This window comes from Octodon degus, unplaced genomic scaffold (genome assembly GCF_000260255.1).
Source record: "Octodon degus isolate 3935 unplaced genomic scaffold, OctDeg1.0 scaffold00152, whole genome shotgun sequence".
Classification (NCBI taxonomy): domain Eukaryota; kingdom Metazoa; phylum Chordata; class Mammalia; order Rodentia; family Octodontidae; genus Octodon; species Octodon degus.
The window spans coordinates 4,259,428-4,277,585 of NW_004524728.1; the positions used below are offsets into that span (position 1 = coordinate 4,259,428).

An 18,158-nucleotide genomic window follows, 5' to 3' on the forward strand; every position below is an offset into this window, starting at 1 on the left:
CCAGACGCCCACCTCCAGCACCTCCTCCCGGAGCAGGCAGTCTTGGCTCTCCATCTGCGCGGAGCCTCCTCCGCCCCGCCCGCCGGCTCTCCTCCCCAGCGGCCGACTTGCGCAGCGGGAGCCGGGACCCGCCGGCAGCCCGGGGGAGCGCGCCGCGCAGACCTCCCCTGCCCCGGGAAACTAACAAAGGCGGGCGCGAGCTCGGAGCTCCGGGCGGCGAGCAGCGGCCGCGGGGCCGGAGAGCCTGGGCCGGACCGGGGAGCGCCAGGCGGGGCTGCTCCGGAGTCGAGGCGGCGGCGCCCGAGGACGCGGATCTCTCGCCGCTGGGAGTCGCCGGCACCATGGGTTGCTGCACCGGACGCTGCTCGCTTATCTGCCTCTGCGCGCTGCAGCTGGTGAGTGCTCTGTCCGCCTCCGCGGGGTCAGTCCTGTACCCGCCGGGGACTGCCCCTATCTGCGTCTCCGCAGCTGGCGGCTAGAGGCGGGGACCCGGGCGCTCCTGCGGGTCCCCACCTTCCCACTGCCCGGCTTGGCTCGCTCTGACATCCAGCCTGAACACTTACCGGGGCTCTTCATCTCAGGAGGGCGCAAACTCAGTCCCATGTTGTGGGGTTCACTGCCCCTCTGGGGGAGGCGTCGCCAAGTAGTCCAGAGGCCGCCTCCAATGTGCTCTGTGAATCAGTGATTTCCCTGCCCCTCGTTCGGACACCTGGCTCTGGCCCCCTGGTGTTGCTACTGAAGTTTTCCAGGGGCTTTGTGAGCTCTTTCTGGAAGGATGATTTCCTGTAAGGTCGCTTAATTGGAAGGTGGAAGGTGTGTGGGACACACAAGTTCTGAAATGAGAGCTGCAGCTCAACTCTCTGTTAAGAATACGGTGGTTCCTTCAGCAGGTTGAAGGGTGGTGCTTGAGGAGCCCCGGGCTGCTGGAAGGAGGGGTGCGTTCTTTGGAAACAGTCATTTTCATCCCTGCCTTACAGTTCTGCTTCAGATTTTCTTGAAGTGTTGCTGTTCAGGCAGCGACAGATCGACAGCTGTCATTAGCCAGAGAACAGAGGGAACTGGCTTTTTTGGCTTCGCGCCTTGCAGAGTGACCTAGGAAATTAGAAGCCAGAGGGGAGGAAAAGACCTTTTGGTTTAGAGCAAGTATTGTTAATGCCTTTGGAATCTGCACTGACCTTGTGGTCTATTTCATGGTCACTTGAGGTCAAGGCTACAGACCTTCTGTGCCAGACTTCTGTGTGTGACAGATTAACAGACATCTCCTTTCACTGCACATAACACAATCTGTAGGTGCTCTGCTAGGTTTTCATAACAGCTTTACATCTATTTTCTCACAAACTACAAAGGTTTAACTTGTTTTGACAAACAAAGCGAAAACACCTTTAATGAACTTCACTGAGTAATGTCAACAACTCTTGCAAGACTCACTAACTGAGGGACCAAATCATGCTGTTTACTAGTTAGTCCTTGTGTCCTAAAGGGTCTTAAATATTTTTCCCTCTTCCTTTGCCTCAGTATGTGTCTTCCATAAATCTTCACTTTGGATGTACTCATGTTTACATAAAGCATTCATAATTTACTTTTAAGTTTGGAATCAGTGGCTAAATGGATTGGAGTCTATCATGTGATCTTTCTGTCCTGTGAAAAACTTATATAGAACATATTTCATAGAGTTGTATTGAAAAAATGATGTTAAAATTCACTTGAATGTGAATTTTTCTTTCTAAGAACAAGGCCAAAGGAAAACATATGCTGGTTTTCAGAAGTGGGCATGGCTTAGAAATTGGGAAATTGAAGCTCTACTTTGTCAACACTAGATTCTACAAGACAGTGGATATGCACAATGTGCTGGATAATCTATATAGTGTCCTAATGTCTAGTTTTACATGGAGATAACATTAAATATTTGATGCAGCAAATTTATCAATGCAATGATATTTTTCTTAGCACTGCAATATTTGCAATAACATTCTGAGATTTCATCCAATCCAGAATGCCTCCACTTTCCATGCACTTTCCCCACTGATACAAATGCAAAATTCCTTCTTCTCTATGAAGTCTTCTTTGTTGCTCCTGATAAAATCACATATTTTCCTTTAATCTCATAGCCATTCGCTGTTTCCTGTAATGACATATTACATATTCACAGTTATCTTGTTATTTGCATATACCTTGTATCATTAGACTAAAAGCATATTGAAAGGGGAAATTACACGTTATTCACTTCTACGAAATCTGAAAGTTTTTAAATTCATATTAAGAGCTGCAACATTTGTTGAATTTATAACACTTAATATGTATAATCTATACAAGATGTTAACCTAAGCATTTCTTTTATTCTTAAAATTATTCTCTGAGAAAGGTACTCATTTCACTGGTTTGAGGAGGAGGTGTCAATTGATATTTATAGACTAAAAATCCAAAACAAAACATGTACATATACATTGCATTATTATATCATACATGATATGGTTTATATACAGAGTGTATAGCACTTGATTAAAGAGAACAGATTACTTTTTGATGAATTGAATAGCAGTTTCCAGATTCTGTAAATCAATGAGTTTCTTTTGAGTTATTGACATGGTGGTTACAGATATAAAACACTTCTGGGTTTAATGTGTACATTAAAATATTTTTCACTTTGTTAAGTTTAGATAATCTATAGGCAATAATCACTTCCTGATTTATAGCATGTTCAAATATTTTGGTGTAAATACTTCTATTTTAGTCCATTTCAAGTACACTTTGTGTATAGAGTTTCCATTGTACAAATAAAATAGTCACAAGTAATCACAAAAGCATAAAGTGGAATATTGTAAAATAATTAGAAGAGGATATATTTTAGATATTTCATATCTCTGCTTTAAAAACCTATTTAAAATTATTTGAGTGATTTAATTTTTAATAATGGTTGTGTCAGCTGGCTCACAAAATTTCTGAATATTTAGCAAAGCAGTACTCTGAGCCCCAGCCTGCTCTTGGACACCGTGGGACAGGGGTCCTTGCTTGCCAAATCTAGTCTCTTTTTCTGTGCAACCAGCTGTCTTTCCTCCCTTTCATGTTTTTCCTCCGCTCCTACCAACTGTGGGAAGATGGAGGCTGTGAAGCAGTAAACAAGTGTAGGTGTTGAGAGAGGATGGCATTTGCTGATCATATTTGCTGAAAAAAAAAATCTGCAAACTGATGACAAGAACTTGGCTGTGAGATCATTAAATAGAACACTGGTTCCTTCGAAGAAAAGTTCAACACATGAAAGGTTCTTATTATCCTGTTAGTCAGATTTCCTTTTTCTGATACAAAATAACCATTCTTGCAACTTAGAGAAGAGACTTAATTGGGCTCACAGTTTTGGAAGACCCAAGGTAGGAGTAGCATGACAGAGGGTGCTGCAGAGGAAAACTGCTTGGTTTATGGCAGCCACCTCTGAGACCTGTAGAAGTGTGACAGCAGGAGACACACCGCCAAAAGCATGGTTGCAATGGCCTGCCACTGACTGGGCCCAACTGCCTATCAATATCCGAGTATCAGGGGAAGGATCCTGTGGTGAATAGAACTCCCCAAGATCCAATCACCTTTTTATGAGTCTCATCATGCAGGTAAGTTGACAATTAAGCTTAATGGTCTCATTATCCAATTCACTTCTCTGCTGCACTACCCATCCTCCACAGTGAAAATGAGCCTAGGGGATCCAATTGAAGGTAATCTCACAATTGTTGACTAGTATCTGTGGGTACGTGGAGCCTGATACCAAATCTGCCTGCTACTTTCTTCCTTCCATGCTGTGGTCATCTTCCATTGTTGCATTTTCTCATGCTTCTACCCTTAAGGAAATGAATGCATTTGCTTCATGTTTTACACTCATAGTTTGATTTTACTGGAAAAAATTTACAAAGTAAAAGCATAAACATATGATCATGGAAAGCTGTGAGGTGAGTCTTTATGAACAAATGGTTCATTTTTCTGTCACCAGTCAAAAATTCAAGTCATCCAAGAATTTTTATTTTTTTAAATTTTTTAATTTTTTTATGTTTTTTTTTTGTAGAACCGGGGATTGAATTCAGGCCTTTGAGCTTGCCAAACAAGTGCTTATTCTACTGAACTATCATGCCAGCCCCTTAATTTTTAAATAGAATTTATGTGACAAGCCAAAGTTTCGATTGTTTTCATAGTAACATATATTCTGTTAACACACATATGTAGTCTAGAGCTCACAAGAACAACTGGTCATATCCTTTAGTAAACTAATTTCTAGTCACTAAATTTAAATGAGCCTTAGCTGCACGCAAGGTCTAGCATTAACTTCATCTGCCATTTCAGAACTATCTTCGCAGGGCTGCCTCAGTGAAGTGTTGATTTTAGGGTGATAGACAGTATTTTGAAAAACCTTAGATATTTTCCCCACGTCAGGGAGGTCACAGTTGGTCACCTGAAGCAGAACTTTGTCTCTGGGTGTTGTTGTGTGTGTGGGTGGATTTACTGTAATGCACACAAATTTATTTATTATTTATTTTAGTGTATTTGGTACAGAGTCTCACTACACAGCTCACACTTGAAGTGATCCCCCTGTTTTCAGCCTCCCCACCTCTGGGATTACAGGGGTACGCCACCATGCCTGGCTTCAATGGGGCTGGAGTAGGGATTGGAGTGGGACTGGCACCACGTGTGGTGCCGGGGATTGAAGCCCAGTCCCTGCACTTGCCTAAGCAGGTGCTTAATCCACTGACCTAGCTTGCTGGCCCTCATTTGCATAATGTAAAAGTGAAAGCTATATGTGCTATCAAATCTGTCTTGTACATACAACAGAACTCTCACTTGACATATCTATAGACATAGAAATCCTAGAAGATTTATAAAAACAATCAGCTTTTTACACAGCTGTGTACATGTTTTTGTTTTTTTTTATAATTTTAGACAATATCCTCTTAAAGAAAATTGAGATTTTTTTTCTCATGGGGAAAACAAAGTTTTATTTTCTGTACCACACATTTAGGAACATCTTGTGAAACTATGATGTACAGAGAAAAGGTGTTGGGGGTGTCTGAACGATGGTGCTGGATCCACGATAACAGGCTCTTAATAAGTCCTATGAAATGCATAGCTCACTTGTCATATTGGGCATTCAATGCAGAAATGTATTTCTTTCATTATATAGATGTGCTGATACTTTTAACCTGGATTTAATTTAATGCCTCTTTTCCTCTCCTGTGCAATATAATTCTTGATCATTTAATTTTAATTCATGTTATTTCTGTACTCTGGTGGTTCATCTTGTAAAGTTTATATAAGATTGAAGAAATTAAGATTATGATTAATGATAACACTTTCTGTATGATGTGCCAGGGATTGAAATCATCCTGCATTTAGTTGATTGTGAAGGACTGCTTTAACATCATGCATAGCAGAATGAATTGTGCTCCTTTCACAGGAAATGGCAATATTGAATGTGATATGCATGGGGTCATGTGTAAGAGTGTGTGTGCATGTGCGTGTGCATGTGCGTGTGCCTGTGCATGTGTGTGTGTGTGTGTGTGTGTGAGTGTGGTGGAAATGGTTAGAAACAAGAGCTCTGTTTTATATACTTTTAAGATATTGAACACCTATGGCCAGGTGCATGAGCTTGAAATTCAGAATACATAATTGAACTAATATCTAAGATTATTTGAAATGATATTAATATGTAAAGCTCTAGATGAAGATAAATAGAATAGTGGTGAAAACAGGTCTCAGTATAGGATGAGGAGAAAACAAAAGCTAGCAAAGCACACAGGAGGAGCCAGAACAAATACGTCAAGGTAAAGTAGAAAAACAGAAAAACATCAATCTAGATTTATCAGCAGAAATATGATGTATGCCCTAATTACAGAAGAAATGATTACTCATCATGGCATGCCAAAGAGTGCAAACAACCAGAAAGGAATCACTAGCAGCTGGAAAGAGGTGAGCAAGGATTTCCCTGAAGTCTCAGAGGGAACATGGCCTTGTGCAGCCTGTACCTTGAGACTAAGAGCCTTCAGAACTATAAGACACTGCATTTCTGTTGCTGGAGTTAGATCACAGGACTGGTCATTATCAGAATCACCTGAGAGACTTCCGAGAGACAGTGGCTCAAGCTTTTCATTCCCTGGTGATGGAAATACTTTGGAGAAGCACTCAGGAATCCTAAATTTTTAATGCTCCCTGCTTGGAGGCTTGGGAACTTTCAAATGAGTAGAGTCCTAGAGGGAAAACACTCTGTCCCTCAAAACTGTCATTGATGTGGCCAGTTTCTGAAGATAAGCAGGGAAGCAGTTTGTCTTCTAGGATGGCTTAGGTCTGTGCCTAGCCACATTGTCCCTCTGGATCTCCTTTGCTTTCCAGATGTGTTGCTTCTCTTATGGAAGCTTAGTGTCCATGAATCCACCTAATGGTGATGCAGCCTGTGTTAGAAGAGTGGTCCCTATTTCTCTTTCTCAGTCTGTCAGTTACTGAGATGTGGCATGTGATGTATCTGCCCAGGTTCTGTGTGTGTTCTCAGTGAAGGCTGAGTCAAGTTCAGTCCTGGCTTGGAGTCCAGACAGAGGCCAATATGCTGTGGACTGCATGTGGTTCAGATTTCCTAAAATGAATTTCAGGGTTGCAAGACTAAAAAACTGGCATTGAACTGAGTTTGCTGAAATGGAAATACTTACATTTTATTGACAAAACTTTTACTGTTTTGTCATAAAGTACTATTGATTTTAAAAATAATGTCTTTTAATTTTAATGAAATCATTTTTGGTATCATTTCTATGAAATTTTTGATTTTACTGGTTTTATTTTCTTTTTCACTAAGAGGGCAATCCTTATAAGATTTTGAGAAATAAAGTTTTCTGTCCTCAGAACATCAGAAATATCTGCTATTAAATTATGACCTATTTTGTCTATTTTTTAATTTTCCCCTTGCAAACCCATCTGTATTGTAACTATATGAATTTATTAGACATCTAAAAAATGGTTGAACAATTTCTTAGATTACATACAGAAAGATCTTTAATTTAAACTTTAAAAAAGTTTTAGTCATTTGAGTGACTTAAGTAAGGTTTTGACATTGGAGACAAACTACATATTGATATAAACCTTGTGTGATCTGTTTGTAGAAGTTTAAATTAATGAAAAGGGAAAAGAATAAATTTGCATATGTTTATTTTGACTATTCATCATTTATTTTTATCACATGAAATATATCTGTATTAAAGAAACAAGAAAACACGTGTTCAATAAAAATGACTAAAGATAAAAATTACAAAAATTAGAAACAGAAATTGAGGTCATTGAGAAAAAGATGACACCTTCTTCCCAAGATCTCAATATATGAATGAAACAATAATGGTGGTAGGAAGAAAAGCACTGTAGTGAAAAACCTGCAAGCATGAAGAATAGAATAGAGCCAGAGAGTATTTGACTCAGGGCATTGCCATGAGGATGTTCACTATGTGTAGTGCACAGAAGTGTTCGTGTGTTCTGTTGAAATGCGACACTATTTTGCTTGCCATGTTAGGCATTTTAGACACAGGAGTTGAGAAATGGTGCTTTTGATTTTACATTTTAGAATAAACTACCTAATATCACTGAGGAGTTGGTATGAAATGTAAAAATAAATATTCTAATACTTTTCAAAGTAAATTAAAGAGAAAACCATAGTGCTTCTTTATTTGCTTATTGTGATTTACGTATGTTATTCTCTGTGTTTAAATTTAAAGTAACTTTCATATTAGTTTTGGAAAAAAATTACCATAATTTTCAAGATGTTCTGAACATAGTATTAGAAAGACTATTTGGCAAATACAGTAGTATTTGATGAGGTTAAAGTAGAGCTTGTTAGGTGCATCAAAATTCACGCTTTTACAGGATAAATTTGAGTCTTTTGTTGGTAAATGAAAGAGAACATACTAGAGAACATACTCTTAAGTGAAATAAATCAGACCCACATGTGCAAACATCATATTGTTTCTTTGGTGTAAGAACCTGAAAGAGAAAAATGGAATCTGAAGGGTACAATAGACCCTGGTAAAAGGGAATTAACTATTTAAAAGAGAAGAGTTACTGATTTAAGAAGGATAGGAGAGGGAGTAGGGAAAAAGGATTTATCTAAGTATGTGAGGAGGATGGTTTGGACAATTGTACTGTGCATTTCTGCTTATTTATGGAAAGGAGCAATTAGCACTTTAATTTGTTTTCTGTCCTTTTTTAAATTGTTTTTTTCTTTTTGTCTTCTTAATTTCTTATACATTTCTTTCTTTTTTTCTTCTTCCAATTTTGCATGCATATATCTGGTAATATAAATAAATGGTTGGAAGACAACACTATGTATTATAATAAATATTGTGAAATTCATGTTACTTTGTTAAGTGAAATTCTGTATCACTTGTAAGTTTTTCTGTTTTTTTAAAATTTATACTCTTTAAAAAATGTAAGAGCTGGCCAAATAGCTCAGAAGATGAAAGCTCCTGCAAGTGGGCACAGGGGCCAGGGGTTGGATCCCCAGGCCTGCCATGCTGGCTCCACCCCTGGGGCACCCTAAGATGGCAATTGAGACTGGGCATGGTGGTGTGCTCCTGTAATCCCAGGTCTTGGAAGGCTGTAAACAGGAAGATCCAGTATGAGTCCGATCTAGTAGTGAGTCCCTGAACACCCTAAAGACCCTTCCCTAAAATACGAAATAAAAAATATAAAAAAAATTAAAAAACATTCATGAGACTGGGAAGATGGCTCGGTAGAATAAGCACTTCCCTGGCAAGCACAAGGGCCTGAGTTTGGTCCCTGGTTCAGAAAAAAAAAATCATGACTTTAACTGTTATCAATAATAATTGTTGTTAATGTCTGTGTAACAACAAAGTATAGTATTATGCTCAGAGATAAATATAATTTATAAATGCTTAGTATTTGAAATGTTAGTTTTATAGTAGTAGAAGCAAATGACACATAGCACAAACTCTCTGATTTGCATTTTAATTTGATATATTTTCCAAGGATTCTAAACTAAAAATGGGAGATATGCTCTGAATGCCCTTAAATGGTGTATTCTTATGTAGATCTAAGTGGAATATGGAATAGATATGTTAAGAGAATTGTGAAACAATGCAGATGAAGCATTGGCATAAATCAGGGAAGCCAAAAGACTTGAGATAGTGCCTTTCTCTTTGATGGCAATAAAAGAATTCCCAGTTCCTTGATTTGGAGGAGAAACACTTAGTTGTAGAGGATGGGAGATGTGCATAATGGGCCCTGGGATACTGGCAAGGTCCAGATGCAACAATTGCATGGCCTATTTGGAAAAGAAGAAGAAAATGATCATGGCAAGGTCAGTGATTTTATTCTCTCTCTCTCTCTCTCTCTCTCTCTCTCTCTCTCGTGAAAACATTCTTTAGAATACATTCCTGATGAATTGTATCCCTGAATCATTAATGTACTAAATGTTGCATACATTCCTTCCCCTCTCTGTACAGATAAGTGCACCCTGGATGGCTCATGCAGTTGCTCAGTTTCTTTATTAAAAAGGAGTGTGGGAACAAGATCATAGTGATGTAGTTCTCGTAAGAGACGTGAGCTCAGCAGAGTGATAAAAACTCATCGATATATTGCTGACAGTTTCTCTCGATTCCAGTAATAAGAGGCATAGTTATAATTTGGTATTGATTAATGTGTTGTAAAGTAAGGCCTTACATGTGGGAAACCATAAGCTCAGCAGTGCTTGGTTAAATCAGTTAATTAAGGTACAGAGAACAATGTTCTACATTCAAGTTATTCTTCTTGTACTTATAACTAGCTGTGAATGATCTTAATTAAGATAATAAGGAATATAAAATTCTCATTAATGACAATTCTCTATCAAATTTACACTTAGAATATGAATTATTGATGAGGGAGTTCTTTTAAATTACAGTTTATGAAAAGCAATAATATATCTTAGATTTAAGGATTCCTCAAGAATTCATCGAGAGCTGTCTTTAGCTACAAGCTGTGTGTGAATCTTCAATACTGAAGAGTTTTTTAATAGACTTTTAGTTATCTCTTAGAATGGAAAACTTTGCTTGAAATATTTCTACACATTTTTCTGGGTGGTGGACAGCAGCTGGAGGCAATTCATGAGTTTGGGCATGAGTACTAGTTGGGGAGAGTTTTCTGGTAGGTTTTCACAAATTTTGTGAAAATCTTAACAGCTTTATCAAAAATTAATTATGTAAACTTTAAATTACTTTCTAATAAGGCAATAACTATTCAAAACAGCACTTTCTACTTATTTTACCTGATAGTAGAGTTATTTAGGTTCTGAGGGTCAATTAACATTTATAGTTCCTGAATGCTAGAAATTCTATATAGTAGTGTTTCCTTTGTTAAAGCTCTTCCTAGTTCTCTACCTAGAGATATCATGTTGGTGTTGAAGAACCTAGTGTAGAGGAAGTATTTATCCCATAGAAGTAATGCAAATGCCTCCAGTCAGCCCCCACACCTACTTCTATATCCCCCTAAAGCCAGTTAATAAACATTTATTGGCATGGCATGCCCCCAGTTAGGTACTTTCATCAGAAGACCCTTTTTTTGCCAAGGAGGAACAGATTTAAAAACTCTGAATAATTATGTAGGTAGCTAATGTAGGAACTAATTAATGTATACTCATGTATGGAAAATATAATTTGTAGCCTGTTTGTGATTATTGCTCTGAGTGCTTCTGTAAAAGTTGTAAACATAATGGAGGTCTTATTTTTGAAAATTCTGTTACTAAGCCCTTCTGTATATTTGCTTTTGGATTGTGTTAAAGTGTTCATGTGTATTGCAGTTGATAACAATTTGTGTTAAGATCCAGAATTAATTGTGCAGGTTTCACTTGTAGGCAGCTGACTGAAATCTAGAATCCCTCACTATGAGGGTGTCATCTTTCCCTACCATGTGTTGTCCCTGGAGCAATGCAGCACTTCACCTGTCATCCTTTTTTGTCCAAATTAGGTCTTTCTATAAGTCTGCCGAATAATCAATAGCCCAAAATTTAAATACCTTTTGACATCCACTTCTAGTTCCCCAGGCAGAGATGAACTGTGGGTTTTTGTTATTCTTACATTGAAATATTAAACAGTCAACCTTAAATAGGGGTACAGGAAGATGACTCATTCAAGAACATAATAACAAGTATTTAGCTCATAATGTTTATCTTCACAATTTTAAGAAGTAATCATTGCAACAATATTAAACAAAATTCTATTATACTTAAAATTTAAACATTTCATTTTTTAACATTTTCATGGGGCACATGTTAATATATTTCTGTTTAGAGATGAGGGAACTGAAATGTGAGAAATTTAAGCAACATACTAAAATCATGTATTATTCTATGGCTTAAAGCATGATACCAAAATGTGGGTACCAGAACTTTATGTGTGAAATTTTATGACTGGATTAAAAGAAAACATTGCTTTTCTGAGGTTAGGCCAAACCTGTTGCAGAGTAGCTATTTGACCAGTCTATTTTTTGTTTGTTAGCTTGTTTTGAAATGTGGTTTATAAAGTGTGATCCCAGCAGTTTGAGTGATAAGAAGGGATACTTAAACTATTGGAAATAGCTTTTTTTTGTTTTGTTTGCCATTTTTACTGGTAGTAGGTAGCTTTTCATATGACTGATAGATATTTTTAGGGGACCTCAGGAGGCACCCCATTTTATCTTGAAACAAAAGATTGAAACACAATCTTTATGCAGATAAAAGATTCTGCAGATTTTTGCACGCTCTGTTTTCTTTAACAGATGAACCCCTTCTGGCAGTGCTTTCACACTGTGCAAGCATAATCTGCTGATGCCACTGGGACCTGTACTCAGAAACATCTTTTCTCTTCATGACAGTCTCAGCCACTAATTCTTCCCACTATCTGAGGGTAAACTCTTCCTTGGCCTTGGACTGTGTGATTGCCAAAGAACTGAGTGTTGCACCCACATCACTGACTGTGTCTTAAATGCGGGGCCAGTTATAGAGAAGCATCAGAAGGGGGCCTGACAAGATCCTATAGCAGTCTTTTCATCTCACAGAGAGCTGTGGTTGGAAATATACAGATGGAGTTGTCCACAGGGATGGGTTCTTCACATGTACGGGCTCTGTTGAAGCATTTCACAAGTAGGAGACTTAATGTTTTGTAACATTTCACAGACCCTACCTCATGCAGAAGAACCTTGGTCATCTATTATTTATATGTTTGGCTGGACCCAAAGTGTCTTCAGTCATACTTTTTAACTCCTTCACTGTTAATAATGCTTTCATCAGAAGGCAGAGATTTCATTAAAAAAATAAACAATGTGATTTAGTATATCAATTTGTCTTTGAAAATAACAAAAATATAGAGTACTAATTTTCTTAGTATATTTCCCCTCATTGATGACAAACTGCTTTGATATTTGCAAAAATTTGCATAGATTTTAGCACAAGATACATTATTTTCATTCAGTTTCTTTATGAAGTAATGGTTTTTATATTTAGAGGACTACAGCAAAGCTAAAGAGATAATTATATTTAAGTATATTTTCAGACATTAAACATTTCTTATATTTTCAGTTATTATGTAGAACTTAAATTGATTCTAAAATGTGTTCTGAAGAATGGTAGATAAAGTCTATCAAAACCAAAATATTCTTTTTTGCATTATATTTGATTAAAAGGTAATCTGAAATTTAGAGTTAAATCAGATCCTACCTGCTATGTCTTTGACATGAATTAAAATACAAGAAAAACCAATAGGTAATTGCGTCTCATCAACATCAGAATTACAGTGATGGATAGTTAGATGCTATGTAGCTGTAATTTTCTTCAAGTTTCTCGAGTGCAGACTGCATCCTGCCCTTTATTGTTGCACGGGCTGCCAGGAATCACAGCTAAAAGTCACAATTAGCATTGTAAGGTCAACATTTATTTATTGTGATACAATTTAACTCTAAGTGGTAGATGATAGCAGCAGAAATAGGCTGATGATGTAAAAAGCAATTTGTTCAGATAAACACAAGTAAAAAGATAATACGGTGCAAATTTAATGAGATTTATCCATAAATCTAAAGAAGCAAATCACTGGACATTTGGAGATGTCCGCGATATTTGGTCAAACTTACATATAATGGTGATAGTATTTTTGACAGAACTATATTATATATTCATGTATAAATTTCAATATGGGAAGTGATGTGAAATGCAAAGATACAAGTGTGTCGTGTAGCAATTCATTCTTTTCAACATTGATCATACATGCTTCAACAAAATAATGTAATAGTTTTATAATTCTTATATTGAAGCATTTAGGGAAATATGCAGCAAAATTTAAAGAAAAAGCTAGCTTGGAAACACTAGTAATTCAGAAAGAAAAATGAAGGAATTCTGATTTTGTAGGTTAATGATAGATTATCGGCTGCCTATGAATGTTGAAAAAAAAAATCCTCCTTCACCTTGCTTTAGTCCCCATTTTCTTCATCCTTGGAAACTGTGTCCCAGGTAGTATGTTCTGGTCCACCCCAACTACTAAGCCAATATGTGTAACACAGCCAAGAGAGGTGTGTATTATCTTCAGTTCTTCTACTAACTTTTGTTAAGACCTTAAATCTTATATTTAATTCCTTTTCTTAGAATCTAGAAGTGTGAATGATAACCATATTGAACTCTACCTACTTGTTTTCCTACTGATCCCCAGGTAAGATGTGGCAGATGTTAACTAGTGATTCTATTTCTGTTATTGGGCTGAGTGTGAAGACAGTAAGTTACAATTAAAGCTAACTTGGTAGCTTAGCCAACTACTTCTGCTACCTGTGATTTCTGCATCAGTCACTTTCTGGTGAGATGGATGCAGACACAGTGTTTGTATACAGATTTTTATTATGTCATGCCCTCTCCCTGCTCATCCAGCTGCAGCTTGATCTGACCAGCTGTCCGTTGACATGCACAGTGCATGCGCTGCTGATCCTGCCACAGCGGTATGCCTGTCTTGCCATTAATCTGTGTCTCAGTTGTCCTTTTGTATTACACTCTTACAGAAATTCTTGGAGGCCACCTGGAGCAGAGTTTCTTAATCTGGCCCTTTACACCCAAAGGCTGAGAAATGAGCCATGTGTCGTTTCTGTTCTAGCACAGCTACTTCTATGACACAGAAACGAGTGGCATCATGACTCACATAATGCACACAACAGATGAACAGGTGCATAAAAGGTGCCACTACACACAAGGAGTTTGGCATTAACTTAGGCGTGTAAATGACCAACTACAAACCGTCTACGTCCCCAGTCATTATTCAAAATTGCTACCTGGGACTTGAGTGCTTTTTTTCTTTTTTTCTATTCTATTTTCTTTTCTTTCCAAAGCAAAGCTATAGCAGTGATTGCTATATAATTAGGTTCTTCTAAAACATGGCAACCATGATCAGATTCTAGAAACACTTTCACCTGAAAGTGCTTGAGTTGTGTGATGCTTGTGAAAGAAAATTACAGGCATTATTTCCATGATGACCTGAATAATAAAATAGGATGAAACCACATTTGTCCATTACTGGAAGAAAAGAAATATCTCATCACAGTAAACATTTATAGATGCCCAATTAGTTTTCCATTTTCATAAAGTAAATGTAAAATAATGTAATTCTATTTAAGGGTGAAATTAAATGTTTCATATTTTATTTATCTCTTTGAGCTAACCTCCTTTTAAAATTCATCATTATTATTATTATTTTGTAGCACAGATATTAGACCCAGATCCTTTTTTATCTAGCTACATCTCTATTTTTTATTTTTGAGATGAGTTCTTATTAAGTTGTTAAATTGCCCAGTCTGAGCCTGAATTTGAGATTCTCTTGCCTCAGCCTCCCGGAGTACTAGGATTATAGGCCCAGTTGACACGTGATACTCTGGAGTGGTTTCTGTGGGATGCTCTGTTGATGAAGCTGTTGGCTGCAGTATTTTTTAGTAGACATGTCTGTGCAGAGATGTGACGTTCATGCTGTCAAGCAGTTTCAGACTTCAAGGCCTAGGAAATTTGTGACAACTCAAAACTTTTAACATTATTTGCTGCCTTCCCCATTTGATTTGAGATTTTAAATATCTGAAAGTTTGCGGGGAGGTATATGGCATGATTCCTACATTAATCAACTGTGGCCCCAGAACCCTCGGGACATGGTGCTCAGGCTATCCTGGGCCCACAAAGCTGATTTAAATTGAGTTTGCTCCACTCACTATAAAGTAAGCTTGCTCTTTTGAGCCCTCCTCACTCTCCCGCTCCTTTCTTCCATTTTTCATTCATTCTTCTTTCCTTTATTGTGGTCTTAGAAAGGACTTCTCAGCCTCACCAGAGAAGAGCAACGAGGCAACACCAAGTTAGGGGCCAGGGGCTCTTCTCCTACCTACCCATGTCCTGTGAAAATGATGGGTCAGCACCTTTGAAGTAGACGCGTCGAGTCTCTGTGTTTTATAAAACACTGCAGTGTAAATAGGAATCCATTTGGAAAAGGGATTCTACTACAAAAAAAAAAAAATTTAAAACTACCACTTATATAGTGAAATGTTTCTAGGTTTGTGTAACTTTGCAGGAAATGTTCTATGTTTAAAAAGTTAAGAATTCTTTCTTTATATCTGTAACTTTTTTTTTTCAGGGGAGGAAGGGCTCAGCCCACCCTGGAAGTGGAGCTAGCATGGCATGTGGTGCCGGGTATTGGACAACAGTCCCAGCGCTTTGCCTAAGCTTGTCTAAGCAGGCGCTTTAGACTGCTGAGCTATCCCGCCGGCCCCCTGTAACTTATTTTTAATGACAGCAAATCTATTTTGAAATATGCACATATATAAATAAACTGGTTATTTTAAATAATATCAAAACATTATAGACATGTTTAAAGAGGAAGCTAATATGACTTAGTTTTACATAGTATGCTTTTTAAGAAAAATCTTGAGAATTATAGCCTCGGTCCCATGAGAGAGCTGAAGTAGGCTTAATTCTCCATTGTCACTGTACAATAATAATATTTCAGGTAAACTTGTTTACACTATATTGTATAATTTTCAAAAGCATAGTAACTGATTTCTGAGTTAGAACAGTATAAATAACTGTTATTTTGTTCTGTAGTGAAATTTTTGGCCCATATGGTTCAAGATTGTATCAATAGAACAAATCACTTGATTTGACTTTCTATCAATGCATTTTCTTTGCACAGAAAATTTAGCAATTTCTTGTCTTTTAAAAGTTTATTAAATCAGTGAAAATTCAGAGTTTTCAGGTCAAATATCAACCATTTCTTATGTGTTTACTTAATTAATGCTATTATTTTCTTTTTTGCTAAAATATTATTATGAAAGTTTTATATTTGAAAATGGCATTTCTCCCTAAATTCTTACTCCATGCTAATGTCCCTCTTTTTTCCACTTTTTAGTGTGTCTTTTATGATTCCTATACCATCTTGCTCTATTTTAAAGTTTGATGGGTTCCTTCCTGTTCTTATATTCACTCCAGGGCCTGTACCCTGATGTAAATCTAATAGTTGCTCAATAGATACTTGTTAAATTATGGACACATGACGAATTATGTTCCCCGTCTTACTGACATGCTTTGAGTTGCAGGAAGCAAAGTACCAGGTGAAAATTGCTTATATAATTGCTGCTACAGAAGTGGTCCAGAGATTCTTGTCAGTATGTGAAGTGTTCTGTTCTGATTTTCAAGGAGCTAAGTAATTAATCGCCAGTACTTAAATACATTTATACCAGCTGAATTTATGACATTGTGTACATGGACATTGTCCTAGAAATTTATTTTTAATGTACTTTACAATAGCTTTTGTCTTCACCTGACTGGACATTTAAATACACACACACACACACACACACACACACACACACACACACACACAGAGTTTATTACAGAATGTTTTGAGAAACACAGACAATGGCATTTAGTAATAGATTTCATATTATAAGAGATCAAGAAAACAATTACTGGGCTTAGGTTTCAGCGTGTCCACCAGTGGCAGAGCTCTGGGGTAATGCTTCTGGCTTTCTCTTGTTGTTCTACTCTGGTTCCAGGGTTCCTTCAACAGTCATTTACCTCATGTGTTCATGTGACAATTTCAGTTTGACAAGGAAATGGGGGAAGATGCTTAGAGCCTGTTCTTCTTTATCATTCTCTTTTCATCTGGAAAGAAAGTCTTCTCCAGGTTTCTCCCATACCCAGTGGATCCTCATCCTGGGTTTCCTGCCCTCTGTGAGACCAATCCCTAGAACCCTGCCATGACTGAGTCAAGGATGGCTCCTCCTCTGGCCAGAACAACCTGCAGCTTGAACATACAGAGGATTCACTGAGCAGGGAGGACTGGTGTTCTACAGACTTCTCTCAAGATCTAAAATGGACATAACCTCCAACCATACATTCACCTGTTGAAATGCATTACAGTAGTTCAACTTTGTAGAATAGTTATACATGAGAGAAGTATTTTACATAATTCTTTATATTTCACACATCTGCACATAGCCAGTATTGTCTCCATTTTAGCAATAGGGGAAGGGAGATAGAAGTTAGTGTCTCATCTTGCTTGAGGTCACATTATTGGAATATAAGCAGAGTTGGAATTTTCAGTGTGTGTCATGGATAGCTAGAACCAAAGTTTCTCTCCCATTGCACAGAGATTATTTTTGTGGTGCTTTTTGTCTTAGTACACATGGTGTCAGAAATTTGGAAGTGTTTGACTCAAGGAAACTGGCTTGAAAAATATCTTAAGTAAACAACATGAAATAATGTTTTAATGCATAATTACTGTATTTACGGGCAGTGAGTCTTTTTAGTTCACTAAAATGGCATGCTCCTAGAGGTCAAAGGTCACTGCCATTTTCATGATGTTGGGGATTATGTGGAGATTATTTTCTTTAATTATAGAAACTAGAAAAACATTGCTTAAGTAAACTTCTTTGCATGGTGGCTAAGTATAGCTTGCTACTTTCACAGTATTTTATGGTAGTACTCTTACCAATAGCACCTAAGCTTTTGTGGGCGTTCAAAGATCATTTTGAAGCAAAAGGAATGCTAAACAGCTTTTGAAAGCTTCTTTGGTAAACTAAACTTGCCCTTATAGAATTCTTAATTATGGGATTCTCTTTTGATCTTTAGGTTTATCATATTCTATTCCTCATAAAATTGCTTTTGAGGACTATTA

The 18,158-nt window shown here is 37.5% G+C and overlaps 1 protein-coding gene across 1 annotated transcript in view; it reads left to right on the plus strand.

Annotated features, from left to right (window-relative positions):
- The first annotated feature begins 219 nt into the window (after nucleotides 1–219).
- Nucleotides 220–18,158, plus strand: part of Nkain3 (sodium/potassium transporting ATPase interacting 3) — a 713,236-nt gene continuing 695,297 nt past the window's right edge. The window contains exon 1 of the mRNA XM_012517190.1: nucleotides 220–395. Coding sequence (XP_012372644.1) covers nucleotides 342–395 — 54 coding nt within the window. The 5' untranslated portion in view covers nucleotides 220–341. The remainder of the gene's footprint in view (nucleotides 396–18,158) is intronic.